This window comes from Emiliania huxleyi (assembly GCF_000372725.1).
Source record: "Emiliania huxleyi CCMP1516 unplaced genomic scaffold EMIHUscaffold_104, whole genome shotgun sequence".
NCBI classification, from domain to species: Eukaryota; Haptophyta; order Isochrysidales; family Noelaerhabdaceae; genus Emiliania; species Emiliania huxleyi.
The window spans coordinates 342,079-366,898 of NW_005202176.1; the positions used below are offsets into that span (position 1 = coordinate 342,079).

General features: G+C 65.8%; 8 protein-coding genes across 8 annotated transcripts; 5 read left to right on the top strand and 3 right to left on the bottom strand.

The window, feature by feature from the left end:
• Positions 1-6,668: 6,668 nt before the first annotated feature.
• EMIHUDRAFT_222686 (hypothetical protein) lies at positions 6,669-7,102 on the top strand (the record flags this gene model as incomplete). Its single annotated transcript, XM_005792940.1, has 2 exons — positions 6,669-6,831; positions 6,897-7,102. The coding sequence occupies 2 exons, from the start codon at positions 6,669-6,671 to the stop codon at positions 7,100-7,102; spliced, it is 369 nt and encodes a 122-aa protein (XP_005792997.1).
• A 2,563-nt stretch (positions 7,103-9,665) lies between these two features.
• On the top strand, positions 9,666-10,417 carry EMIHUDRAFT_439637 (hypothetical protein; the record flags this gene model as incomplete). The annotated part of the gene is made up of 1 exon (XM_005792941.1): positions 9,666-10,417. A coding segment is annotated over one exon (734 nt), but the record flags the coding sequence as incomplete, so codon positions are not given.
• A 154-nt stretch (positions 10,418-10,571) lies between these two features.
• EMIHUDRAFT_222688 (endonuclease III) lies at positions 10,572-11,744 on the top strand (the record flags this gene model as incomplete). Its single annotated transcript, XM_005792942.1, has 2 exons — positions 10,572-10,580; positions 10,707-11,744. 2 exons carry the CDS (start codon positions 10,572-10,574, stop codon positions 11,742-11,744), a joined length of 1,047 nt encoding a protein of 348 aa, XP_005792999.1.
• An 803-nt stretch (positions 11,745-12,547) lies between these two features.
• Positions 12,548-13,170, top strand: EMIHUDRAFT_454234 (hypothetical protein; the record flags this gene model as incomplete). The annotated part of the gene is made up of 1 exon (XM_005792943.1): positions 12,548-13,170. A coding segment is annotated over one exon (521 nt), but the record flags the coding sequence as incomplete, so codon positions are not given.
• An 80-nt stretch (positions 13,171-13,250) lies between these two features.
• On the bottom strand, positions 13,251-15,377 carry EMIHUDRAFT_69656 (hypothetical protein; the record flags this gene model as incomplete). The annotated part of the gene is made up of 4 exons (XM_005792944.1): positions 13,251-13,589; positions 13,648-13,839; positions 14,157-14,722; positions 14,756-15,377. The coding sequence occupies 4 exons, from the start codon at positions 15,375-15,377 to the stop codon at positions 13,251-13,253; spliced, it is 1,719 nt and encodes a 572-aa protein (XP_005793001.1).
• A 1,596-nt stretch (positions 15,378-16,973) lies between these two features.
• Positions 16,974-18,545, top strand: EMIHUDRAFT_466517 (hypothetical protein). The gene is made up of 3 exons (XM_005792945.1): positions 16,974-17,269; positions 17,350-17,690; positions 17,797-18,545. The coding sequence occupies exons 1-3, from the start codon at positions 17,175-17,177 to the stop codon at positions 18,201-18,203; spliced, it is 843 nt and encodes a 280-aa protein (XP_005793002.1). The 5' UTR covers positions 16,974-17,174; the 3' UTR covers positions 18,204-18,545.
• Positions 18,546-18,675: 130 nt separating this feature from the next.
• Positions 18,676-19,932, bottom strand: EMIHUDRAFT_222692 (hypothetical protein; the record flags this gene model as incomplete). Its single annotated transcript, XM_005792946.1, has 4 exons — positions 18,676-19,029; positions 19,201-19,324; positions 19,515-19,564; positions 19,657-19,932. The coding sequence occupies 4 exons, from the start codon at positions 19,930-19,932 to the stop codon at positions 18,676-18,678; spliced, it is 804 nt and encodes a 267-aa protein (XP_005793003.1).
• A 1,612-nt stretch (positions 19,933-21,544) lies between these two features.
• EMIHUDRAFT_222693 (hypothetical protein) lies at positions 21,545-23,167 on the bottom strand (the record flags this gene model as incomplete). The annotated part of the gene is made up of 2 exons (XM_005792947.1): positions 21,545-22,084; positions 22,115-23,167. 2 exons carry the CDS (start codon positions 23,165-23,167, stop codon positions 21,545-21,547), a joined length of 1,593 nt encoding a protein of 530 aa, XP_005793004.1.
• Between the last annotated feature and the right edge of the window lie 1,653 nt (positions 23,168-24,820).

Below are 24,820 nucleotides of genomic sequence, written 5' to 3' on the forward strand. Positions count from 1 at the left end.
CGGACCCCCCCCCCCCCCAGCATGTGGTGTGCAGAGAAGCGCGCCCCCCTCCCTGGAAGCGATGTGCGCCTGCTCTGGGGATTTTGGCCGATCTCAGAGCTCAGTGATCGTCTAGAAATCCTAAATGGCCCGCAATCCGTATCTTTTGTGCCTAACTTGTAGAGCACCTTGAAAAACTAGTATGTCTTGGATGGGGCGGGGATCGTGGTGAGCAATTCCCAGATTCTCCAGATTCCCCTCGATTAAAACTCCTGGGCTCTCAATGCCTAGCCCGCCGTTCTGTCAGCCGCGGCCCGCATGTCCAGACAGTGCGGGCCTCGACGCCACACTAGGTCCATTGGGTTGAACCCTGGCTTGTCTCGAAGGTGAGGTATAGAGGGTCACATGGGGAATGCGAACTCGTCATGATGCGCGGCGACGGCGGCGTCGATATCTATCGACGCCGCCGCCCCGCGCTCCAAAACGGTCGCGTACGCATATGCGCACAACTAGGTACGTGCCAACCCGCATGGGCCAGACACCGTCAAAGGTCCCTCTCCACTCCTCCTTGCACCACTGAAGCATATGCAGCTGATGTGAGCAAGGTCGCCTAAGCGGCCCCCCTCGCTGTGGGTTGCCGTAGTTGGACCAATGCCACGCGTTGTGGCGAAGATGGCCTTATGCAGAGCCTGGCCGGGCCGTCTTCGGGCCCGGCCGCCCTAACAGTACGACGCATACGCGCCGCGACCGCTTCAAGTGTCGCCGCCGCCGCAAGGCGGACGGCGCCCGCCGCCCAGCCAACAGTGGCTAGGGCGGGGGAAGGGTGGATTCGAGCCGCCCGCACGCTCGTGCGGTAGGGAGGCTCGTGTAAAGCACGCCGTGCGCAAGCACAGGTGCGCGTTTGAAGCATTCGAGTCGCAGCAGCGAAGGCTGCTGTTTACTGGTTTGTGGCACGCCACGCGTCTCGCGCGGTGAGTGCTGAGATACGCCCCGAGCACGATCGCCGGGGCGGCTGCATGACTAGAACGACCCGTGCCGTGGCACAGGTCGAGTAGAGAGGGCCGCACACGCGTCCTTGCGGGCGGCCCGTTGTGAAGGGTCGAGCGCGCCGAAGCGAGGTGTGCTCGTGTTGCAAGTGTCGCCGCCGCAACAAGGCGGACGGCGCCCGCCGCCCAGCCAACAGTGGCTAGGGCGGGGGAAGGGTGGATTCGAGCCGCCCGCACGCTCGTGCGGTCGGGGGCTCGTGTAGGGCACGCCGTGCGCAAGCACAGGTGCGCGTTTGCAGCATTCGAGTCGCAGCAGCGGAGGCTGCTGCTTACTGATTTGTGGCACGCCACGCGTCTCGCGCGGTGAGTGCTGAGATACGCACCGAGCACGATCGCCGGGGCGGCTGCATGACTAGAACGACCCGTGCCGTGGCACAGGTCGAGTAGAGAGGGCCGCACACGCGTCCTTGCGGGCGGCCCGTTGTGAAAAATCGAGCGCGCCGAAGCGAGGTGTGCTCGTGTTGCAAGTGTCGCCGCCGCAACAAGGCGGACGGCGCCCGCCGCCCAGCCAACAGTGGCTAGGGCGGGGGAAGGGTGGATTCGAGCCGCCCGCACGCTCGTGCGGTAGGGAGGCTCGTGTAGAGCACGCCGTGCGCAAGCACAGGTGCGCGTTTGAAGCATTCGAGTCGCAGTAGCGAAGGCTGCTGTTTACTGGTTTGTGTGGCACTCCACGCGTCTCGCGCGGTGAGTGCTGAGATACGCCCCGAGCACGATCGCCGGGGCGGCTGCATGACTAGAACGACCCGCGCCGTGGCACAGGTCGAGTAGAGAGGGCCGCACACGCGTCCTTGCGGGCGGCCCGTTGTGAAGGGTCGAGCGCGCCGAAGCGAGGTGTGCTCGTGTTGCAAGTGTCGCCGCCGCCGCAAGGCGGACGGCGCCCACCGCCCAGCCAACAGTGGCTAGGCCGGGGGAAGGGTGGATTCGAGCCGCCCGCACGCTCGTGTGGCCGGGAGGCTCGTGTAGAGCACGCCGTGCGCAAGCACAGGTGCGCGTTTGAAGCATTCGAGTCGCAGCAGCGAAGGCTGCTGTTTACTGGTTTGTGGCACGCCACGCATCTCGCGCGGTGAGTGCTGAGATACGCACCGAGCACGATCGCCGGGGCGGCTGCATGACTAGAACGACCCGCGCCGTGGCACAGGTCGAGTAGAGAGGGCCGCACACGCGTCCTTGCGGGCGGCCCGTTGTGAAGGATCGAGCACACCGAAGCGAGGTGTGCTCGTGTTGCAAGTGTCGCCGCCGCCGCAAGGCGGACGGCGCCCGCCGCCCAGCCAACAGTGGCTAGGGCGGGGGAAGGGTGGATTCGAGCCGCCCGCACGCTCGTGCGGTAGGGAGGCTCGTGTAGAGCACGCCGTGCGCAAGCACAGGTGCGCGTTTGAAGCATTCGAGTCGCAGCAGCGAAGGCTGCTGCTTACTGGTTTGTGGCACGCCACGCGTCTCGCGCGGTGAGTGCTGAGATACGCCCCGAGCACGATCGCCGGGGCGGCTGCATGACTAGAACGACCCGTGCCGTGGCACAGGTCGAGTAGAGAGGGCCGCACACGCGTCCTTGCGGGCGGCCCGTTGTGAAGGATCGAGCACACCGAAGCGAGGTGTGCTCGTGTTGCAAGTGTCGCCGCCGCCGCAAGGCGGACGGCGCCCGCCGCCCAGCCAACAGTGGCTAGGGCGGGGGAAGGGTGGATTCGAGCCGCCCGCACGCTCGTGCGGTAGGGAGGCTTGTGTAGAGCACGCCGTGCGCAAGCACAGGTGCGCGTTTGCAGCATTCGAGTCGCAGCAGCGGAGGCTGCTGCTTACTGGTTTGTGTGGCACGCCACGCGTCTCGCGCGGTGAGTGCTGAGATACGCCCCGAGCACGATCGCCGGGGCGGCTGCATGACTAGAACGACCCGTGCCGTGGCACAGGTCGAGTAGAGAGGGCCGCACACGCGTCCTTGCGGGCGGCCCGTTGTGAAGGGTCGAGCGCGCCGAAGCGAGGTGTGCTCGTGTTGCAAGTGTCGCCGCCGCCGCAAGGCGGACGGCGCCCACCGCCCAGCCAACAGTCGGTAGGGCGGGGAAAGGTGAATTCGAGCCGCCCGCACGCTCGTGCGGTAGGGAGGCTCGTGTAGAGCACGCCGTGCGCAAGCACAGGTGCGCGTTTGAAGCATTCGAGTCGCAGTAGCGAAGGCTGCTGCTTACTGGTTTGTGTGGCACTCCACGCGTCTCGCGCGGTGAGTGCTGAGATACGCCCCGAGCACGATCGCCGGGGCGGCTGCATGACTAGAACGACCCGTGCCGTGGCACAGGTCGAGTAGAGAGGGCCGCACACGCGTCCTTGCGGGCGGCCCGTTGAGAAGGGTCGAGCGCGCCGAAGCGAGGCGTGCTCGTGTTGCAAGTGTCGCCGCCGCCGCAAGGCGGACGGCGCCCGCCGCCCAGCCAACAGTGGCTAGGCCGGGGGAAGGGTGGATTCGAGCCGCCCGCACGCTCGTGCGGTAGGGAGGCTCGTGTAGAGCACGCCGTGCGCAAGCACAGGTGCGCGTTTGAAGCATTCGAGTCGCAGCAGCGGAGGCTGCTGTTTACTGGTTTGTGTGGCACTCCACGCGTCTCGCGCGGTGAGTGCTGAGATACGCCCCGAGCACGATCGCCGGGGCGGCTGCATGACTAGAACGACCCGTGCCGTGGCACAGGTCGAGTAGAGAGGGCCGCACACGCGTCCTTGCGGGCGGCCCGTTGTGAAGGGTCGAGCGCGCCGAAGCGAGGTGTGCTCGTGTTGCAAGTGTCGCCGCCGCCGCCGGGGGAAAGGTGAATTCGAGCCGCCCGCACGCTCGTGCGGTAGGGAGGCTCGTGTAGAGCACGCCGTGCGCAAGCACAGGTGCGCGTTTGAAGCATTCGAGTCGCAGCAGCGAAGGCTGCTGCTTACTGGTTTGTGGCACGCCACGCGTCTCGCGCGGTGAGTGCTGAGATACGCCCCCAGCACGATCGCCGGGGCGGCTGCATGGCTAGAACGACCCGTGCCGTGGCACAGGCCGAGTAGAGAGGGCCGCACACGCGTCCTTGCGGGCGGCCCGTTGTGAAGGGTCGAGCGCGCCGAAGCGAGGTGTGCTCGTGTTGCAAGTGTCGCCGTCGCCGCAAGGCGGACGGCGCCCACCGCCCAGCCAACAGTGGCTAGGGCGGGGGAAGGGTGGATTCGAGCCGCCCGCACGCTCGTGCGGCCGGGGGGCTCGTGTAGAGCACGCCGTGCGCAAGCACAGGTGCGCGTTTGAAGCATTCGAGTCGCAGCAGCGGAGGCTGCTGCTTACTGGTTTGTGGCACGCCACGCGTCTCGCGCGGTGAGTGCTGAGATACGCCCCCAGCACGATCGCCGGGGCGGCTGCATGACTAGAACGACCCGTGCCGTGGCACAGGTCGAGTAGAGAGGGCCGCACACGCGTCCTTGCGGGCGGCCCGTTGTGAAGGATCGAGTGCGCCGAAGCGAGGCCTGCTCGTGTTGCAAGTGTCCCCGCCACCGCTGCACGCGGGCTGGGCTATCGCCTGCAGGATGAGGCTAAAAGAGGCATAGTTCCCCGCGTAGAGCACATAGCAAAAGGACTCCCAATCTAAGCAAAGCCAGTTGCTCCATCCGGATGACGCATCAGAACTGAGAAATTTCCGTTGACAGAGAGCTGCTCGGTGTGACGACGTGTGGTGTCCATCCCAAATGCGCCGCTGGCGCACTGTGGGGCGGGGGGGGAGGTCAAAGCGAGTCGCCCAGGCTCCCTGCTGGGCGGCTCGCGTCGTGTTTGTAACGGTTCGAAGAAGCTCTTTGTTCACGGTTGCACCGTGAACAGGAGATTGGTCGAGGCTATGCACAAGCGATGCGCGTAGACTCCGTGTGGCTCTGGGCTGCAGCCTGTTAGAGAGCCGAGTCGCTTTAATAGCACGGCCGGGCACGGTCGTACCTCGCGTGCCCTCTGTGCGAATTAAAACTCCTGGGCTCTCAATGCCTAGCCCGCCGTTCTGTCAGCCGCGGCCCGCATGTCCAGACAGTGCGGGCCTCGACGCCACACTAGGTCCATTGGGTTGAACCCTGGCTTGTCTCGAAGGTGAGGTATAGAGGGTCACATGGGGAATGCGAACTCGTCATGATGCGCGGCGACGGCGGCGTCGATATCTATCGACGCCGCCGCCCCACTTGTCTTCCTTCTCGGAAAGTTCGCGACCGAGTCTTTAGACTCGCTCGCGCGGCGCGCATTGACATATATTGACTGTGCGCATCCCCATGTCGAGCGCAGCTCGAAGTGCCGGCTGGCCTCTTCTTGAGTGCCCTGACGATTTGTGGTCATCCCGACTACGGAATAACACGTGTTCTGTCGCCCCGTTCCGGAGGAATGCCGACAGGAGTGATTTGTTACTTGTGCAATCCGTGCAGGCACACACCCTCACAGACTGCACTACGCCGCGAGGGTTCTTGCTGACCTCACGCCGTTAAGATAGCTGCGTGCGCTGGCACTCAGACAAGACACAACCAGGACACCCCTCTCCCGGGGGGCCGCTGGCGTCCGGGTCCCCAAACAGCCCGAGGGCCGTGTTGGTGCTTCCACTAGTGCAGTTCGAGTGCAGTGCGCCTCACAGGCTGACACCGCACACCGTCTCGAACTGTCCTCGACGCCGCCAGTGGCGGGCCGACGGCAGGGTAGGGGCCGCAGGCCGTGCTTCGAGGCGCAGGCTCTACTGCTCATTCATGGCTCCGCACTCCGCTCCGCGCGGCGTGTTGAGTATGGCTCACACCAGCAGCCAGACGGCTGCTGGTGGATGCTCGCGCTCCCCTCGCGCCGTCCTTGGCACGAGAGGGCGGGTTGATTTGCGAGTGCACCACGCAATGCCAGCTGGCCCTGCGGGTGCACTTCGCCCATGGTCGTGTGCTCATCTGGCGGCACTGCTTGCTGCATGGCCATGTAAAGACGCCATTTTTGCACGGTGCTTTGCGCAAAGCATTACGTATGGGGCCACCTGCGGCTGGGGCGGTCCTCGCATTCCAGCTGGCGTGGACGACTGCTGTCCTCCTGTTGGCTGCTGGCTCCTCGTTCGAAGCTGAGCAGGCTGGTCCTCGCTGCAAAGCCTGCGGTTTGCATGTATTGGACTGGCGGCGCGGTGCTGCACGCACTGCGGCGCGGATCCGTTTGGCCCATTGCGCCCGTCCGTAGGACGGGCGCGGTCGGTCGTGGCCTGGCGGCGGCACTCGCCTCCGGCCTGGCCAGCGTCAAAGCGAGTCGCCCAGGCTCCCTGCTGGGCGGCTCGCGTCGTGTTTGTAACGGTTCGAAGAAGCTCTTTGTTCACGGTTGCACCGTGAACAGGAGATTGGTCGAGGCTATGCACAAGCGATGCGCGTAGACTCCGTGTGGCTCTGGGCTGCAGCCTGTTAGAGAGCCGAGTCGCTTTAATAGCACGGCCGGGCACGGTCGTACCTCGCGTGCCCTCTGTGCGAAAAACCGCCCATTTTAATTCATAGCGGCCGCGGGTTGCTCGGATTACTTTTCCCTCGAAGACTAGTTTTTTGGCGTTCCGGTGCCTACAAAAAATATTCCGTATGATATCGAGCTGACCACGGGCACGGCGCACGGGGTTTGCGGCGATCACTGTCCTACCAGCGGGCACAGTGGGCCGCGGACACCCGTGAATGACCTTAACGCCCATGCTCCGAGTTTTCGACTCCGCAGCTCGCTACGTCGACCAGGGAGGAGGCAAACGGAAAGGTGCCTTTGCCGTGTACCTGGAGCCGTGGCACGTCGACGTGGAGGACTTTCTGGAGCTTCGCAAAAATCACGGCAAGGAAGAGAACCGCGAGCGGACCTCGGGTGGTCTCTCTTCTGCCCGCATGAGTGCCCTAGACTCGACAAAACATACGGTGACGAGTTTGAAGAGCTGTACGAACAGTACGAGCGAGAGGGCAAGGCGCGCAAGACGATTCAGGCGCAAACGCTGTGGTTGAAGATTATCGAGTCGCAGACGGAGACGGGTACGCCGTACATGCTGTACAAGGACGCGATCAACAAGAAGTCGAACCAGGCAAACGTTGGAATTACCACTTTATACAGACAACTGTCGACAATCTGCAAGACACGTTGAAGCGCATAAAGACGATGCCGATGACGCATCTGCAGGCCATTTCATCGCGAGCGCAAGCGCAAGATAGAGTAGATGGAGAAGGAGAAGATGCAGGGCAGAGTGTTCGTCATGAAGTTACCTTCTCACAAACTTGCTGCAAAGAAAGCCGGCGTTTCTATGAATGGAACTCGAGGTCAGTGCGCACAAAGAATGAATGAGAGGCAACGGCTGTGCGGAATACAATTGTCCCGTTATGGTAGCGGTGAAGATATACACAAAAAAAATCGACAGCCAGAGGGTTCCCGATCCATCACCTTGCTCCTTGGGGGGGGGGGCTCAGACCCCCCCCTGAGATCCATCACCTTGGGGGGTGGGTCCAGACCCCCCCCTGAGATGATCCGACGGGTTGGTTTTACCGCGCATCGTTCATGAGCACGCACTGGTCTCGCTCGCTTTAGGAGCCTTGCAGTGCCCCCTGCGCAAACTCAGGTGTGCAGCAGTCGTGTAACTCGAGCGGCGGTTGTCCCATATGGTAGCATTGGGGTGAGCCGTCAGCAAGCGCACGAGGACAACGCACTCATAATACATGGTGTGGAAGCGTCCAGGCGCCAGCGCGTCACATCGTGGCTGGAGGCTGTTTCTGTGCAGCAGCTCGCCGCATCCTCCCTTGGCCGCCACGACGCTCGCAAAGACCACGGGTGCTGCCAACCGCGTGCAGATCCACCCCTTGTCGTCGAAGTCGAATCGAGAGACCTCCTGTTGCTCGGGCCGTCGCAGCCCGATGAAGCCGACGATGCCCTCGGCGTCACCGACACTCGGCGGCAGGGCACCGTGAAAGTTGGTCAGCACGTCGAAGCGGTGGCGCACCACAAACGCGTGCCCGACCCCGTACTGCTGTTCGAACGCCTCCATGAGCCGAAAAGCTCGTCGGATGCCCTCAAACATCACGAGAAATGTGCACATTTCCGGGGAGGTCTCACTGAAGTTGCTGCACCCTCGCCAAGCACAGCGGTAGGGCCCGCTGCTGTACACCTCGGACGCAGCGGGTTGCAGCGAGCGCAGCGCGACCAGGAGGGTCTCGGTGCTGGAAGCGTTCGGCTTGAGGTACTCGTGGTGGAGGCTGGCGAAGAGGTTCATGGTCTCTGGCGGCCCTCCTCCGAGCAGGTGGTGGCGCAGGAGCAGCGCCGTCTGGGGAGTGAGGTACGGAGCTGCACCGGAGAGGCAAATGGCAAACCGCACTCGCTGGACCGAAGACGCCATAGACGCCAACCTGTATATCTGGAGAAGGAGGGCGCCTGTGTTCTCGAGAACCTCGAGGTGGATATCCTTTGGCCGCGTTGGGTAGCGAGGATTGGTGTAACCCGAGCCACGGAGGCGTGTTTTCTGGCGGCCGACCGTCAGTGCACGGAGTTGCCACTTCTCCGACTGCCCCGGCTAGTTCCCGAGGTCGTCGGGTGTGACCCCTTCGTCCCCCGAGACCTAGCGCGGGTGGGTTGGAGGGGGCTCGCCCCGTTCCTCCCCATCGGGCCGCGTGAGCGGCCACGCCTCGCAGATTCGTTTCTCGCGCCTGGGTCAGGCGCGCGGGGCATCCCCCGGGTCGCTCGACCAGCGATCCGAAGAGTGGCCGCTATGCGAGGGAAAGAGCGGGGCCCTCGACGCCTCAGTCCGGCCCTCCGAGGGGGGAAGGGAAGTGCGGGGTCCCCACGGGCGCCTCAGTTCGGCCCTCCCGAGGGGGGGAGGGGAGCAAGGGGGTGGGGGGATCAGGGTGGTGGGGAGGGGTCTCGGTTTCATGTGGCTATTACTTGCCTGCGTCTAAATTTAGTGCGGTGTGAAGTGTTTATCGATCTCCCGGAGTGGTTCGATTCCACATAAATCCGAGACGGTGATGGATGCGTCGTACGGTGGTCTCATGCCCAGTGAGGTAGTGCATCTGGCCACTCCTGATCCTGCTGAACAAGCTCCTCTTGTAGCTCGATCGGTCACACCGCCATCGCCGTCGGGGAGAGGGGGGACGACACTGCTTCGGCAGCGTGCACCTCGATCCTGTACCGTGTTTGTTATGACCCCCCCCGATGAACACACCAGTGAGGGAGGGCGAGACGATCGAGGGGTCCCGTACCACGCGGAATCGGCCCTATCCAGTGCTCAAGTGCTCAAGCTGTGGTGTGGCCGGGAAGCCGTGCTAAAGGTGCGTGCCCGCACTAAAGATGCGGGACCCACACTAAATGTACTGCAGCTGCCCGCACCTAAAGTGAACTAAATGTGGCGCTAAATTGGAGATAAAACACACTAAATATGTGCTAAATATGTGCTAAATTTGCGCTAAATTTGCGCTAAAATTGCGCTAAATTTGTGCTAAATTTGTGCTAAATTCGCGCTAGAGACGCACTACACACGCACTCGAACACACACTAAATAGCGCACTAAACTATCACTAAAGTTCATTCACACGCACTAAATTTAGACCCAGGCGCCCTCCGGAGAACAAGTCGATCAAAGAGATATATTTCCCATTTCGTGCACAAAGAGCACAAAGGTGGCACCCTCGGCCAGCTGAAGCTCTCGACTCGTCGACCGAACTCTGGACGATGCCGACCTCAAACCACCAGCGCCAGGAACGACGTGCCGCGGCTCGCCGCGCATCTGTTGCGACCGACGACGTGCCCGACGCCGTCCCGCGGCCGCCAGGAAGAGGCCCGCGCGACCACTTCTGGGACCCGCGGCCGCCGGGCGTGTGGCGGCACAACGAGTCGAACGAACCGAACCAGCGCAGAGCGGCGCGTCTCACGAGCGCCCGCGGCCGCCACGCCGCCGCCGTCCGCGGCCGACGGTGGTCGCGAATCAACGCGGCGCGGTGCACCGCTGCGCCTGTCCTTCCGCGCCGCTGGACGTCGGCCGAGAAGACCGCTTCCCTCTGGGGACCCGACTCCGCGAAGATCGCGCGCGCGTCGTGAGTGGCGGCGCGCGCGCGATCTCTGTTCCCGGGCACGCCGGTCGCAGTGGCATGGGATCCCAGGCTCAAAAGCGCTCAACAGCGAGCTGCTCCTCCTCCTGCCGCCGCTCCGCTCACCAAGACAACTCGGTGCCGCCGTTCTCGCCGCCGCCGCCGCCGCCGCCGCCTCGCGCCTTGCCTCCGTCACCGCCGCCCTCCATCTCGCAGCGGCGCGTCCCTCTGATGGCGCGGGCTCCTCGCTCGTTGGCGCCTCGCCGCCGCCCCCCCTCTCGCCGCCGCTCCGCTCGTGGCCGCCCCATCCCCTGTCAATCCCGCCGCCTCCCCTGTCGATCCCCCCCACCGCCGCCACCGCCTCGCGCGTTTAGCGGGCCTTTAAGCTTAGGAATCCTAAATAGAGGTAGGGGGTGCCCACAGGACCCAAAAGAAAATAGCTTTCCGCCTCAAAAAGGGACGCACGAGGCAAATCTGATGTTGGAGTGTTCCAATAGGAGCGAGGCCTCTTCCGTTGGGGGACAGCCTATAAAGAAAAGAAACGCAATGTCGAAGGTGCCACCTTATCAACCACAAAAATAGGCCCGCGCGTGCTGCGCGGCCGTGCGCGGGCCCGGCGAGCGACTAGCGAGCCAACCTGCTAGTAAAACAGATTTCAAAGCGTCTGAGAATTGCGCGTAGCCCGCGACAGGCGCGATCAGCTGGGCCGCGATTGACGACAACCCGTTCGCTTCCTTCGCGTTCGACGCTAACCAGCCTGCTGCTCCGAAGCGGCCGCGCGTCACGTCGAGCCCCAAGGCGTCGGCGCCGTCCGGCAGCAGCGCTGCGGCAAAGGCGTCGGCGCCGTCCGCTAGCAGCGCTGCGGCAAAGGCGAGTCCGGCCAAGCCGGCGCCATCTGCGAGTCCCGCGCCGCTGTCCGCGGCGGAGAAGTTGCGGGAGTACCGTCTAATCGCCAGCTTCCGCCAGGGCAAGCGCGCAAGCGTCGACGACTTTCATCGCTTTCTTCTCTCGCTCGGCACGGGCGAGGAGCCCGGCGTCGGCGACCCGCGGCACGGCATGTTCTGGGCGCTCGTCGCCAGTCTGCTTTCGGTGCAGTGCCGCGACCGCGTTGCGCTGGCGGCGACGCGCGCCATGCTTAGGCTGTGCGCCGGCGAGGGCGCCGCGGGCGTTGCGGCTCTCGGCGAGGAGGAGCTGCTGCGGCTGGTGCACAGCTGCAACTTTTGCGCCTCCAAGGCGAGGTACGTCCGGGCGGCGGCCGAGCACGCGCAGCGGCACGGCGGGCGCGTCCCGCGCGAGTACGACGCGCTGGTCCAGCTTCCCGGCGTGGGTCCCAAGATTGCACACCTCATGCGCAGCGTGGCGTTTGGGGAGGCGGAGGCGGGGATCGTCGTGGACACGCACGTGTTTCGCGTGGCGACCCGGCTGGGCTGGGTGGACGGGGCCGCCGCGCGTGCGGGGCCAGAGGGCGTGCGCGTGCAGCTCGAGAGGTGGGTCCCGCGCGAGGAGCGCGTCGGCTTCACCCTCGCCGTGGTCGGCTTCGGCCAGCTCGCGCGCGGAGGCGGCGGCTGGGGCGGGGCGCTGGTGGAGCACGCAAGCAGCGGGGCGCGCGCGACGCGGCTGCCCGACAGCGATGCCGCTGAGGCCGAGTCTTGCGTGGCCTCAGAGGCGAACATAGAGCTCGCAAAGTCCATCGTGGCGCGGATGGACGCGTCAGGTTAGCGGTAGCAAGGGGTGACACCACCTCCGAGCGTCGCACTTTGGGCACTCATACGTGCTACTGTATTCAATGGGTTGCGAGAAAGTTGTTCACAAAGCGGCGCGCGTGTCATCGGGGCCGTCACACAGGCGCTTTAAAATATATTGACTTCACCCGCCGCCGCCGCTGTCGAACCACGACAGCACCGCTCCCACTTGGCCATCCACGGCGGCCTTCCGAATGCTTGCAGGGACGTCGCCGCCGCGCGACGGATGAGGCGGCGAGTGGCGCGCTGCGGACATAGCGCGAAAGATTTTACCGAAAAAGAGAATTTTACACCACAACACAATAATATGTGTTTTGGTTTTAAAAGAAACGGGGAATGAGGGGCCCCGCCACGAGGAGTGCGTTTTGGGGATGCAGAGCGCGCAAGGGGGTAGGGATGAGGCCGCAAAAGAGGCGCGCGAGGCAAGCAAGGAGGATGTCCGGCTGCAGCGCCGGCTCGAGCACACGAGCAGCACGGCCAGGGAGGTCTGTGTAACAGTGAATATTGCGCCTGTGGCTCGCGAAAAAAGTCGAGACGAAGGTTTCACAAATCCGAATCGCTTCACATTTCTTCCACGTTCCACCCCTCCCCTGTCTGCTATAGCCGCAGCCACTCCCAGCTGCTCGGTGTGAACAGAGTTCGTACACCGAGCAGCAGGGAGCAACTCGAGATCCCTCGAGAGTTCACGCGGAGTCGGCTGGGGCTATAAAAAAGACAGACCCCTCCCTACCCGAGACACACATCATCCACCCACCACCGACAATCACCGAGCGCTTGCTCATGACCAAGCTGCTGCTCGTCACCTTCCTCGCCACGGCGTCGGCCCTCAAGGTGGCCGGCGGCCCCGTTGTGCCCCAGCCCGCCGTCAAGCCGTCCTCGACGTCGACCGCCCTCCAGCTGCGCGGCGGCGGCATGGTCGACCAAGGCGTGTGGCTCAAGGCGGCTTCGGCCTTCTTCGGCTTGTACGGCGTCGGCTTCCTGCTCGCCCCAGAGATGACCATCACCCAGAACTTTGTCGTCACGCCCGACAAGTACCACTCCTTCTTCGCACGCAACATTGGGCTGTGCATCCTGTACACGGTGTATCTGCTCAACTACAAGATGGACGTTGCGGCAGCTGTGCCCGCGCTGGTCGCGTACATGGCCATCTGCGCTGTCGTCGGCCCGGTGTATGCCGAGCTCAAGCTGGAGACCACGCCGGCGCACAAGGCCGCCCTGCTCATGGTTCCGTTTATCGTGACCGGGCTGCTTGCGCTTTAAGCCCGGTCATACTCTCGCACGTGTGCACAACGCTCTGGTGAGTCAAGTGGAGCGCTGGCGACACAGTGTGCGGACCTCTCTCGAGCTGGCTCCTCATCCTCTGTGACTGTGTACGTTGAGTATGAGAAAATCAGTAGTTTGCACAGCTAACACATCTCAGACGGATCGCGAACGTGGTCAGAAGTGTCTCGTATAATGCGCCTCGTGCCGACGCGCCGCGCGCTCACGCCGGCAGCAGCGTGCCCCGCTCGCGCATCTCGCGCAGGAGCTCGCGCTGCGCGCCCGCGCCGGTCACGGCGTGGGCGGCGGCGATGCCCGACCCCGCGACGGCCGGGACGCCGATGCCCGGCCAGCACGAGTCGCCGCACGTCAGGAGTCCGTCCACGGCCGTGCGCGCGCCGGGGAAGGCGGAGTCCGCTGCGGAGAGCTCGGGGCCGTAGGTGCCGCGGTGGCGGCGCAGGAAGCGCTCGTGCGTGAGCGGCGAGCCGACCAGCTCCACATCGACCCGCGCCCGCACGTCGGGGATGAAGCGCTCGATGGCGGCGTACAGCGGCGCCGCCCGCTCCGCCTTGAGCCGCCCGTACTAATTAGTGAATTAATTATGCGCCTAGTGAATTAACTAGTTGACTAATTCGTGCCTTGAGCCGCTCGTACTCCGCCGATCCGCGCGTGAGGCCCTCCCAGACCTCGTACGGCTCGGTGGCGGGCAAGTAGGCGTGGATGACGGCGCGGCCCTCGGGCGCGAGGGAGGGGTCGAGCAGCGACGGCACCGAGACGAAGGCGGCCGACTGCGGCTGCGTCAGCTTCTCCCACTCTGGCACCTACTCCCGCACGCGCGCGCACTCGTGAGGAGGGCCGCTCCCCTTGCCCTGCGCCGCCCGCTCTGCCGCCCGGGCGCCACGATGTGGTGGATTGAGGACAGCGCCTGGGAAGGTTCCAGGAAAGGTCCCAGGAGAGGTCTAGGAAGAGCCACGATGTGGTGGATTGAGGACAGCGCCTAGGAAGGTTCCAGGAAAGGTCCCAGGAGAGGTCTAGGAAGAGCCACGATGTGGTGGATTGAGGACAGCGCCTGGGAAGGTTCCAGGAAAGGTCCCAGGAGAGGTCTAGGAAGAGCCGCGATGTGGTGGACTGAGGACAGCGCCTGCTCGCTCAGCCCATCGGAGCGGATGCCGAGGTGCAGGTGCACAAAGGACGGCGTCGGAGGCGTGCTCGCGTCGAGCGGGGCGCTGCCGGTGGCGCGCACCGCAGCGCGCGCTGCCGGAGGCAGGAGCGCCGCTGTCTGCCAGACGGGGGCGTTCGAGATGACTGCGCGCCGCGCGTGCACGACGCGGCCGCCGACGAGCCGCACGCCCGTGCAGCGGCCGTCCGCCTCGTCCACGAGGATCTGCTCGACGGCGCTGCGCAGCCGCAGCTCGCCCCCGTGCTTGCGCAGGCCGCGCACGAGCGCCTCCACGACCGCGCCCGATCCGCCGAGGGGGTAGTCCATCCTCGCGCCGTCGGCGTGCAGCTCGGCGAGCATGTAGACCATGGCCGCGGCGACGGTGCCGTCCGACGGCAGCCCCGAGAAGGCAAAGGCGAGGAAGTCGAACCAGTTGCGCAGCCACGGGTCCGTCACGCCCGCAGCCTCGAGCACCGCCGACCACGTGCCAGAGAGCAGGTACGCGCGCAAGCCGATGCGCGGGTCAGCCATCGCGCCTAATTCATTACCGAATTCGTTCATTCGTTCACCAATCAAGCCGATGCGCGGGTCAGCCATCGCGCCCATGTAGGGTCCCGCCGTTAGCACGGCGCCCACGTCCGCCCGCAGCGCGATCGGCGGCACGGCGAGCACGGCGCGCTGCAGCGGCTCGATGAACTCGAGCAGCCGGTCCCACTGACCGACCGTCCTCTCGCCGTCGCCCAGCCGCGCCATCGTCCGCCGCCACTCGCCCATGTCGCCCGCGGCGGCGTAGAAGCCGGCCGGCGCCTCGGGTGTATACATGTTCCAGCCGCCGTACTGCACCCACTCCGGCGACTCGCCGACCGCGTCGAGCACCTGCCGCAGCGGGTTGGTCGACGGCGCAGCGCACCCGCTCCACAGCGACGGCCCGCTGTCGAACGTGTACCCGCCGCGCTCGAAGGCGTGCGCGCAGCCGCCCGCGATGTAGTGCGCCTCGCAGACCAGCACCTTGTGGCCGTACTTGGCGCTCAGCGCGCCCGCGCTCAGCCCGCCCAGCCCGCTCCCAACCACAACCACGTCGTACTCCTCCGCCGCCTCCTCCGCCGCCTCCGCCGCCGCCGCCTCCTCCGCCGCCGCCGCCGCCGCCGCCTCCGCCGCCGCCGCCGCCGCCTCGCTGCCGGCGAGCGACATCCTCGGCGAGCCGCGTGGCGGCGGGCGGGCGGCCATCTGGACGCTCGCGCGCGCCGCCGCCGCCGCCGCGCCTCCCGCTGGCGACGGCGGCGCGGGCGGGCGCGTGGGGAGCGCAGGGCGGAGGGCGAGGTAGGCGCAGAGGCCGTAGAAGGGCACACACCTTGCGGCGGTGCGCAGCGCGCCGGCCTGCTCTGGCTCGACGCCGCGGCGGCGGAGGTCGTCGTCCACGAGCCAGCCCTGGAAGCAGGCGAAGAGGCCGAGATCGACCACGAAGCTCGAGCCGAGCCGGTCCTGCGAGAGGAGCTCGCCGAGCGAGGCGAGCCGCGCGGGGAGGTCTCCGAACTCTGGCCTTCCCGCCACGCCCCAGCCGAGGGCGAGGGTGCCCACCGAGGCGAGGAGCGGACCGAGGAGCCGCGACTCGCCCACCGCCGCCGCCGGCTCGTCGAACTCGTCCGCGTAGACGACCTCGCCGCCCTCGGGCGAGCGGGTGGCGAGGTACGGCAGGAAGAACGCGTTGGTCAGCAGCTGCATCCAGAGCACGGTCGGGAGCATCGAGCCCGAGGGGCGGCCCTTGCGGCCGTCGACCAGGAAGCCGCCAAAGGCCGCCGCCCAGGCGAGCAGGAGGTTGAAGATGGCCTCGAGGCCGGGGTGCACGGTCGGCGCGAAGGGGAGGCCGAGCAGCGGCGAGAGGAGCCAAAAGTTGAGCGACAGGTCGCGCACCTCGACCCAGGTGGCGGCGTCGAGCTGGGTGGCGTCCGGGCCGGGGAGGATGCCATTCGAGAAGAAGACGATGCTGCAGTAGAGGCCCCACGCGACGAGCGGCACGCCCCGCACCGGCTCCTTGATGACCTTGGAGGCGAGGCTGAGCAGCGCGAGACCCGCCGAGCCGGGCTTGAGCGGCGCTGGCTCCGGCACGTCGAAGCCGGAGACGAGTAGGCCGGCAGTGTCGGTCTTGTACATGGAGCAGCCGCGAGTGAAGGGCAGCGGCTGGCCGTCGTTCTCGACGTGCCACTGCACGCCGCAGGTGGCGCCTGCGTCGGCAACCTCGTCTATGCAGAACTGAAAGGTTGGCGGCAGCGCGTCGGCGACGCGGTTGAGGTGCGCCTCGAGTGCCTCCTTGCCGCTGAAGGCGTCTGCGTACTGCGTGTCGTCGTACTCGCACTCGTCGGCGAACTGAGCGACGGCCGCCGTCATGTCACGCTCGTTCCAGGCGGCAAAATAGCGGCGAATGGCCGCCGCCGCCGGTCCCTCGGCAGGAGGAGCGGTCATGCGCAGCGAGAACGCGCTCGAGCGCAGCGATGGGCTGCGGATTGGACCCACGTCGGGGCGGCGGAGGGCCACGGTGGCTGAGCCGACGAGCAACATCGCAAACAGAGCAGTCAGCAGTGCCCCAGTTTCTGAGAAACTTCCGGCGACCCAAATTTTTTCTTAGGTTGGCTCCTCGGCCCTGGATGTGAGGTTACCGACTGCACTCCAAGTGCTCCAAGGTTGTCGCGCGAAACGCTTGAATGAAAGCCAAACACGGCCTTTCCACAGACAGGTGGCGCATACGCACACGGGCCCGTCCCCGTCCCGTACCCGTCTCCAGAGGGACCCAAGACGACCATCGACCTGGCGGCCGTCGAGGTGGAGGCGCAGGAGGAGTACCGGAAGAGCCGCAAGCTCGTGGAGGGCGAGGCGGAGGCGCCTGAGTACACGCCGACGGCGACGCCCAAGGAGCGCGGCCTGTACGAGGCCCTCGGCGTCGAGCCCGACGCCAGCGCCGCCAAGATCAAGAAGGCGTACTACAAGCTGGCGATGAAGGAGCACCCCGACAAGGGAGGCGACAAGGAGAAGTTCCACGCCATCGGCGACGCGTACCAGGTGCTGTCGGACGTGCCGAAGCGCAAAAAGTACGCCGCGCGCACACGCGGAGCGCCCCCCACTCGCACCCATGCCCCGTCTCATGATTCCGTCTCCTCGTCGCTCGCAGATACGACGAGCTCGGTATGGCGGGGCTCAACGACGCGCCGCTGGCGGACCCGGGGGTCGTGTTCGCGATGATGTTTGGGGAGCGGAAGTTTGGGCACCTCGTGGGCGATCTGGCGGTGGTCACGCAGCAGCGACTGCAGGACGAAGGGCTCACGAAGGAGGCCACGGCCGAGAAGCTCAAGGCTGCGCAGGACGCGCGGGAAAACCGCCTCGCGAAGCTGCTGGCCACGCGCCTGGATGAGTGGGTGAGTGGGGACAAGGAGAAGTTTGTGCGCGAGGCGCTGGTGGAGGTCGCCGAGCTCCACGAGCTGCACATGGGTCCGCAGATGCTCGCCAGCATCGGTGCGCGAGCGCAACTCCTGTACCTACACGACCCTCACAGCGCGCGCACGCACCGTACCCACACGCATGTCGCCATCCCTCACAGCGCGCGCGCACTCCACCGCAGGCATCGAGTACGAACTCTCGGCGGACCGCGCCCTCGGCGTGAAGGGGCACGACTGGTTTGGCCACGCGGCGTTGAGCCACCAGTTCGCCTCCGCCTCCAAGGCGCTGCGCGCGTCGCAGCAGATGGCAAAGGACGCCGCCGAGTTCGACAAGCTCGACGACGAGCAGAAGGCGGCGCAGCAGGCGCAGTTCGCCGCGCAGATGCAGAACTCGCTCTACAACTTGATGGCCATTGACATCGAGTCGACGGTCGCGTCCGCCGTCGCCAAATGCTGCGCCGACACGTCCGTCTCAAAAGACGTCCGCCGCGAGCGCGCCAAGGGCTTGCTCAAGCTGGGCAAGATCTTCCGCGGCGTGCTCCCGCCGGCGGCGGAGGCGGCGCCGGCGGCGGCCGCGCCCGTGTCGTGAGCCGGTGGAGCGTGCAGCGCAGCCTTCCGCTCGGACGAGCCACGCAAAGAAGCAGGCAGCCTGCCAGGTGCCGGATTGGGAGCAGCCGGCGTGGTGCCAGAGGGCCACGCGGCCGCTCTCGTACACGTCGAGCTCGCTGGTGTCGCGCCCGCGCCAGAGCGGGGCTCACGCTCGGTCAGTACGACGCGGGACGCGCGCATCCGCATCGAGACCTCTCATACTAGAGCATCATCGGCCATGGCCGCAGGGAGCGCGGGGGAGGGCGCTGGGAGCAACACGGAGCTCCGTTGGACGTTTTCAAGATTTTTAGCGTGTCAGAGTGTGAATTCAGTGGAACTAGCCAACTAGCAACTTCCCCACTCAAAAGCAACAGCAAAATAAATAGTGGGACAGAGTGCGACGTCCCTGCGTCGCTCCTGTCATGCAATGGGTCGCGCCCCGACTTGCGGCGCGGCTTGACCTGTACATAGGCTTATCCGCACCCTTTGGCGGTGATGCCGGCGACGGCCTTGCCCAGGAAGGTGTCGACGAAGGCCTTGATCTTATCGGCGACGCCACGGAAGCGCGGGTCGGCGTTGCAGTGCGCCAGCCACGCCGCCAGCTTTGGACGGCCCTCGGTGACGGACCCCACGAGCGAAGCGGCGGCCTGGTCCTGCATCATGGCGACGGTCGGGTAGAGGACGACGTCGGCGAAGGAGATCGCGTCGCCGACACAGTAGGGCCCCGCGGGCCGCAGCAGCGACTCGACAAGATCGAGCTGCTTGAGGAGGTCCTTGAGGCGAGCGGCCCGCTCCGGGCCCGGCATCGCAGCCTTGTAGAAGACGGCCTGCGGCGGAGAGAGGCGCTGCCTCACCCCGGCACTGCCTCGCGCGCAGACGGGTGCGGCGGAGGCGCGGGGCGGCGGCGCTCTGCGGGTGGGAGAGTTGCGGCGTGGTGCCTGGTTCGAGAAGAACTGCGGCTGGGAGCAGTTTGTGCCAGAGATGTACATATCGTGCACGCGGACGAGGAGGGCGCTCAGCGCGCGAGCCTCGACCGTCGGGCCGCGGCAGTCGTTCTCGAGCAGCGGAGCGTACTTGTCGGCGACGTACGACAGGATGACGTCCGACTCGAACAGGCGCAGCCTGCACGCAGAGCGCGACGGTGTGAGAAGATGGTGGCGGCGGCGGTCCCCGCTCGTGAATCGCCGCGCGACCCTCCGGCGGTGAGGGCCACGGGACACAGCTTTTGTGGCGAGACCTGCGGCGGGCGGTGAGCATGAGCATGAGCCGTGCAACCGGCTAGCTGTCGCGCTGCTCCGTCGCCTTTGCAAACTCGTCGCCGCCAAAGCCGCCGTAATCGGCGGGCGTCTTCCAGTCGATCACCTTGCCACGAGGGGTGCCCGGCGGCGTGGAGCAAATGGGCGAGGCCCGGGCTTGGTGTGCCGTGGTGAGACGTGGGTGGCGGTGATGCAAACCTCGCCGAGCTTTGGGTTGAGGGCGGCAAAGAGCATGAGCCTGCCTGGGTTGTTGGTCGATATAATAACCACGGTGTCCTTCTTGCTGGCCGCAGGCGGCGGCTGCACGTCGCAGGACTGGCGCTCGGCGGGACGTCCCTGACGGCCATTGCCGAAAACCTCGACGTCTCGTGCACCATGTCCGATCGCAGCCTTCGAGGCGAGGCCCGCCATGTCGTCGAGCGCTCCGGGAAGGTCGAACTCGATGTCGCGGGACGAGTGGCGAGCGCGGGACATGTCGCTGCTGGGGTGTGTGGTCGCAGCAGATCTCTGGCGCGGCCTGGGGTGCACACCAGCTGGGTGCACACGGACCCGAGGTGTCGTTCTCGAGGTTCTCGGAGGGGTGGATATGCTTCGGCCTGCGGTGCCTAACCATGAATACCAGGCGTTTGCGGATTTGCTTTTTCGTTTTTCACTGCGCCCTTCGCTGTTCATTTGCGAGAGATTCTCCCGCCATTCTCTCGCCATTCTCCCGCCATTCTTCCTCCTTTTGTTTAAATTCTTCCTCCGTTTTCCGAGTAATAACGGATTTGCAAGAAAAACCGATTTTCAACCCTGACTCGCACCAAAACGCCCTACCTACCTACCTATTGCGGGCGCCAATCGCCAGGAGCCTGGCTCCGTGGTCCGTGCCCCACCTACCTACCTATTCCCACCCAGGCCGCGCAGCGAACGAAGCGAAAAAATACCCGTTAGCCCTCTGCGAATAGCAATAGGCTCCCAGCCGGCTTGTACCGCGGTGCGCGCCGCTCGCGAGCCCGCCAGAGCATGGCCTACGGGGCTTTTGACGCGTTGGACGGCCCTGTTCGCGGCTAAACGCGCCGTCTCCCGCGCGAGCGAAGCGGTCCCCCCCCCCGCCCCCCGCCCCGCCCCCCCCCCCCCCCCACACACCACCACCTACCTACCTATTGCGGGGCCCTCTGGGGCGGTCAAAACCGGACCTACCTACCTATTGCATAGGGTCTAACCGTGGGGAACAGACCCCCTATCTGGGTAGGAGCCGGAACCCTGGGGTGCACGGAGTTAGTTGCAACCCTCTCCTCTCCCGAGGTGTCAAAGTGATGACCCTTTGCGTCGAACCCGAGACCTAGCGCGGTGGGTTGGAGGGGGCTCGCTGCGAGGAAGGGCTGTGTAAGAAGCCGATCCCCGTAGTCCGCCCCACTCCTCCCCATCGTCGGGCCGCATAAGCGGCCGCGCCTCGCAGGTTCGTCGTTTCGTCCTCTATAGAGAACACACACCTGAGATTTTTAGCAATACCAAACAACTCTAACACTTTGTTTTTGTGTTGCTCTATAGCCGCGAGAGCGGCACAGTAAAAAAAACGCGTGTCGTGTCCTGAGCAGTGGTCCGACAGCATCAAGCGATCGGGTCGCTCGCGGAAGCCGGCCTCTCTCCTGTGCCAAGGCAGCTCGTCAAAAAGCGGCCCCTAGCCCCCGCCGCTGGTGCGAGTTGACGACCAGGCGCGCCACGAGCCCAGCCACCCCCGAGGCTTGCGCTGCCACAGCGCGCGCCCACCGCGGAAATGCGGGGGCAGCATGCCAGGTTTGCGAACTCCGCTGTGCGCCGACAAGCGGTATGGCGCCGAGGAGAGGCCATTTTCCTATTAGAAAAGGCTGCCGAGCGCAAGATTTTCTTCGCTGCGCGCCCAACCATGGTGGGCACGCAGCGCGGGGCGCCTGCGGCGCCCATTTTTTGAAATGTCTGCCACTCGCCTAACCTGATCTCAGAATCACTCTCCTCTTCGCAGCCGCGGTCGACACACGACAGCCGCAGGGTCTGCTGCTCTCTGCCGTGCTCACGCGGCGGCCCGCCAGGCCCAACGCGCCCTTGCCGCCCGGTCGGGGCTCGCCTAGACGTCGATGCCGCGCTCCTCGCACACGGCCGCCAGCTCAGGCTGCACCTTGTTCTCCCAGCCCACGACGCGGAGCATCTGCGCGCGGAGCACCGGAGCATCAGCACGCGAGGGGAGGCGCGATGAGCATTGGGCGGGGGAGGGGCGTGCGGCGAGGGGTTCGTCTCGCGCCTTCAAGCTCGGGGCGGCCAGCGCCTTGCAGCCCTCTTCGCCAATCTGGTTGCCTTCGAGATAGAGCGTCTCGAGCCGCGGCGCTGTCCCCTCCTTTCCGATGGCGGCGGCCAGCGCCTTGCAGCCCTCGTCGCCAATCTTGTTGCCAACGAGAGAGAGCGTCTCGAGCCGCGGCACTGCCCCCTCCTTGCCGAGGGCGGCGGCCAGCGCCTTGCAGCCCTCGTCGCCGATCTGATTGTAGTTGAGCCAGAGCTTCTCGAGCCGCGGCGCCGCCCCGCTTGCCAGGACCTCCGCCAGCTGCGCCACCTCCGCGTCGCCCCAGCCGAGGTCGCCGTAGATCAGCACGGTCACCTTGCCAAACTGCTCCTAGAAGGCGGCCTCGTACAGCCGCTTCACCAGCGGCTTGTCGTCCTTGCCGTTGGTGAAGCTCTTCGACTCCAGCTCCGCTGCGAACGCAGACGGCAGCAGCGGAGGGCGCCGGCCGCCGTCCTGGGTGCAGTCGTCGGTTAGGCTGCCCCAGTCGTACTCCACGCCGTCGCGCATCTTGCCGAGGTCGAGCGAGAGGCGGCCGTCCTTGGTCAGGCTCGCCCAGCTGTTCTCGCAGAAGCACCAGCCGCGGTCAAAGTACGTGGCCACGTTGGTGCCCTCGGCCTGGTCCTCCGCATTGTGGCCGTCCGGGAAGGAGGTCAGCCGCAACACGAAAATCTGCGGGTTGGAGTAGAGGGTGCCGAGGCAGCCCAGCCCCTGCTTGAAGAGCGCGTTCTGCTCCTCGGTGCGCTCGACGCCGTGGGCGGGGTCGGGGTGCTGGTGCAGCGAGCCGAAGTCCCAAAAGACGCCGAGCCGCGTGAGGGGGCTGTGCGCGAAGTGGCTGTCAGTGAGCAGGGCCTTGAGCGCCCTTGCGACGCGGGAGAGGTTGGCTCCGCGCGGGTCGGGGTGGTCCTTGGTCAGCCACGGGTAGGAGAGCGCGGCGACGGGAAAGTCATCCTCGTCTGTGGCCTCGGCGAGGTCGGCGAGGGAGAGGAAGGCCTCTTTGGGCAGCGCCTGGCGGTGGGCGAGGACGCCACCCGCCTCGGCGTGGCTGATAATCCACTGAGCGTCGAGGAGTGCGACGGCGCCGCTCGCGAGGACCGGCTCCAGGTCGCCGCCGCCGTGCTTGCGCCAGTTCTTCAGCTTCTTGGCGGCAGAAGCGCGGGCCAGCCGCGCGTGTTGCACGGCGAACAGTATGATGCAAGCTTTCGGCCCGGAGCGAGATGCGTGAACCGCCGGGCCGGAGCGGATGGGGCGCACACCGCGAGAGCGGCGTTCCGGCTCTAGCGCAAGCCAGTGGCTTTTGTACCACGCGAACCACGCCTCTAGCTTGCTCTCGTCCACGCCGAGATCGGTGACCGGCTGCGTTGGCGCGGCGGTGCAGGGCAGCGACTTCTCGAAACACGCGCGCTTGGACAGCATCGCGATGGTGCTCAACAGCGGCTGTTCAAGCAGTCGCCGGAGCTGAAGGCGTGTCACGAGTGGGAAACGGTTTTCTTCTTTTTGCTGTGCGACCCCGGGTAAGCGTTCCCGTGCCTCGACAATTGCCGCTGGTAGGCGCGCCGCGCCGAACCATGGCGGGCGCGCCGCGGCCGCGCGCAACCTTCGTCACAATCAACCGCGCGCGGCCGTCGACCGGCAAGCACACGCCTCGACTCGGACACACTGTTCCGAGGGCAAGGGAGAGGGGCTGGCCCCTAGCCCTAGAGGAGAGCTTCCGAGACCCACTCCAAGACCACGCACGCATCATCCCGCGGCCTGGCGGTCGGCGGGATTGCAACCAGTCTTCGCGTGCCGCCTGTCGTTCGATTCGGGCGCCTTTGGCGTCGGGGTGGCGAGCAGGGGACGCGGCTCTGAGCGCCCAGCGACGCGTGCCGGATGGAGTCCGGCCGCGGGTGACTAGGGAAGTTCGCTCAGGATGTGTGGCAGTCAGTTTGGCTGAGTGTCTTGTCTTGTGGTTCTGTGTGTCGCTCCTGTGTGACCGTCATCGCCCGTCCTGCGTCCACCCATACCGCGTTGGTGTCCCAGTCGTTGGTCGGACTGTGTTTCGCCTTCCCATCAATCAATCAATTGAACGAAAAGAAGAGCCGCGAAGAACGACACATCGAGCCTGCGGGGTCTGTTTGTATTTGCGCCTACCCTCACCTCGGGTAGGCCGTTCACACTACGCGCAATTACGGCCGTTGCGGCGCACATCTCACACATCCTCAGCAGCTCTGTGTCTCGCTATCTCCTCCTGAAGCAGTCGAGCCATGTCGTCCACGCTGTTTCGTGGTCGCGCCTCGCGGCTGCGCAACAAGCTCCGCACCGCCGCGTCAAAGTGACGCGCCGCCACCACTGGCGGCGGCACCGACTCGGCCTGCGTGACCGCTTGCCCCTCCGCGCCCGCCGCCTGGCCCCCGTCCGCCTCGTCGTCCTCGCTGCCGTCGTCGCTCTCGCTGCCGCTGCCGTCGGCGCCGTCCTGTGCCGCCACCGCCTCCGCCTCCGGGAGGCCCTCCTGGATTGCGCGCACCATCGCGTCGGCGCAGAGCGCGTAGTAGTCGGCGCCGGAGAGGCCGATGGGGCAGCGGGCGGCGACGTCGGACAGGGCGACGTCGGGCGCTCGCTCGCCCTCTGCCTTCGGCTAACCTCGGAATGTGACAGCAGTATTGCTGTGAACGTTCCTGCACAGCCTCTTACCTAAGGATGGCTGAGCTAGCTACAGTGCAGCCATAGCCTCCAGCCCGATGGCTGCGATACACAGAGGGCAGCTATCCTGACTAGGGATGGCTGGAAGCTCGCTGCTGCAGCCATACCGCCCGCCCCGGGGCGGGCCCTCATGGCTGAGCTGGCTATATCGCAGCCATTTTGGGTAAGATGGCTGGGGCACAGCCATTGCAGCCATCTGCTATGGCTGGAGCACAGCGATTGCAGCCATCCGGAGCATGGCTGGTGATAATCGACAGCAGCCATCCCGCCACCCCCGCCACGAGCCCGACGCCGCTGCTGGACGCCGCGGGCGCCGCCTCCGCCACTACACCCACCGGCATCAAGAGAGGAGCTTGTAGAGAGCCGAGCCCACCCTCTCTGTTGATT

Excerpts from the sequence above, each read along its gene's own strand:
- EMIHUDRAFT_466517 (XM_005792945.1), top strand. The coding sequence starts at position 17,175 with ATGAAGGAGCACCCCGACAAGGGAGGCGACAAGGAGAAGTTCCACGCC. Across the intron at positions 17,270-17,349 it reads GACGTGCCGAAGCGCAAAAA|ATACGACGAGCTCGGTATGG; the intron begins GTACGCCGCGCG and ends CGTCGCTCGCAG. Across the intron at positions 17,691-17,796 it reads GCAGATGCTCGCCAGCATCG|GCATCGAGTACGAACTCTCG; the intron begins GTGCGCGAGCGC and ends ACTCCACCGCAG.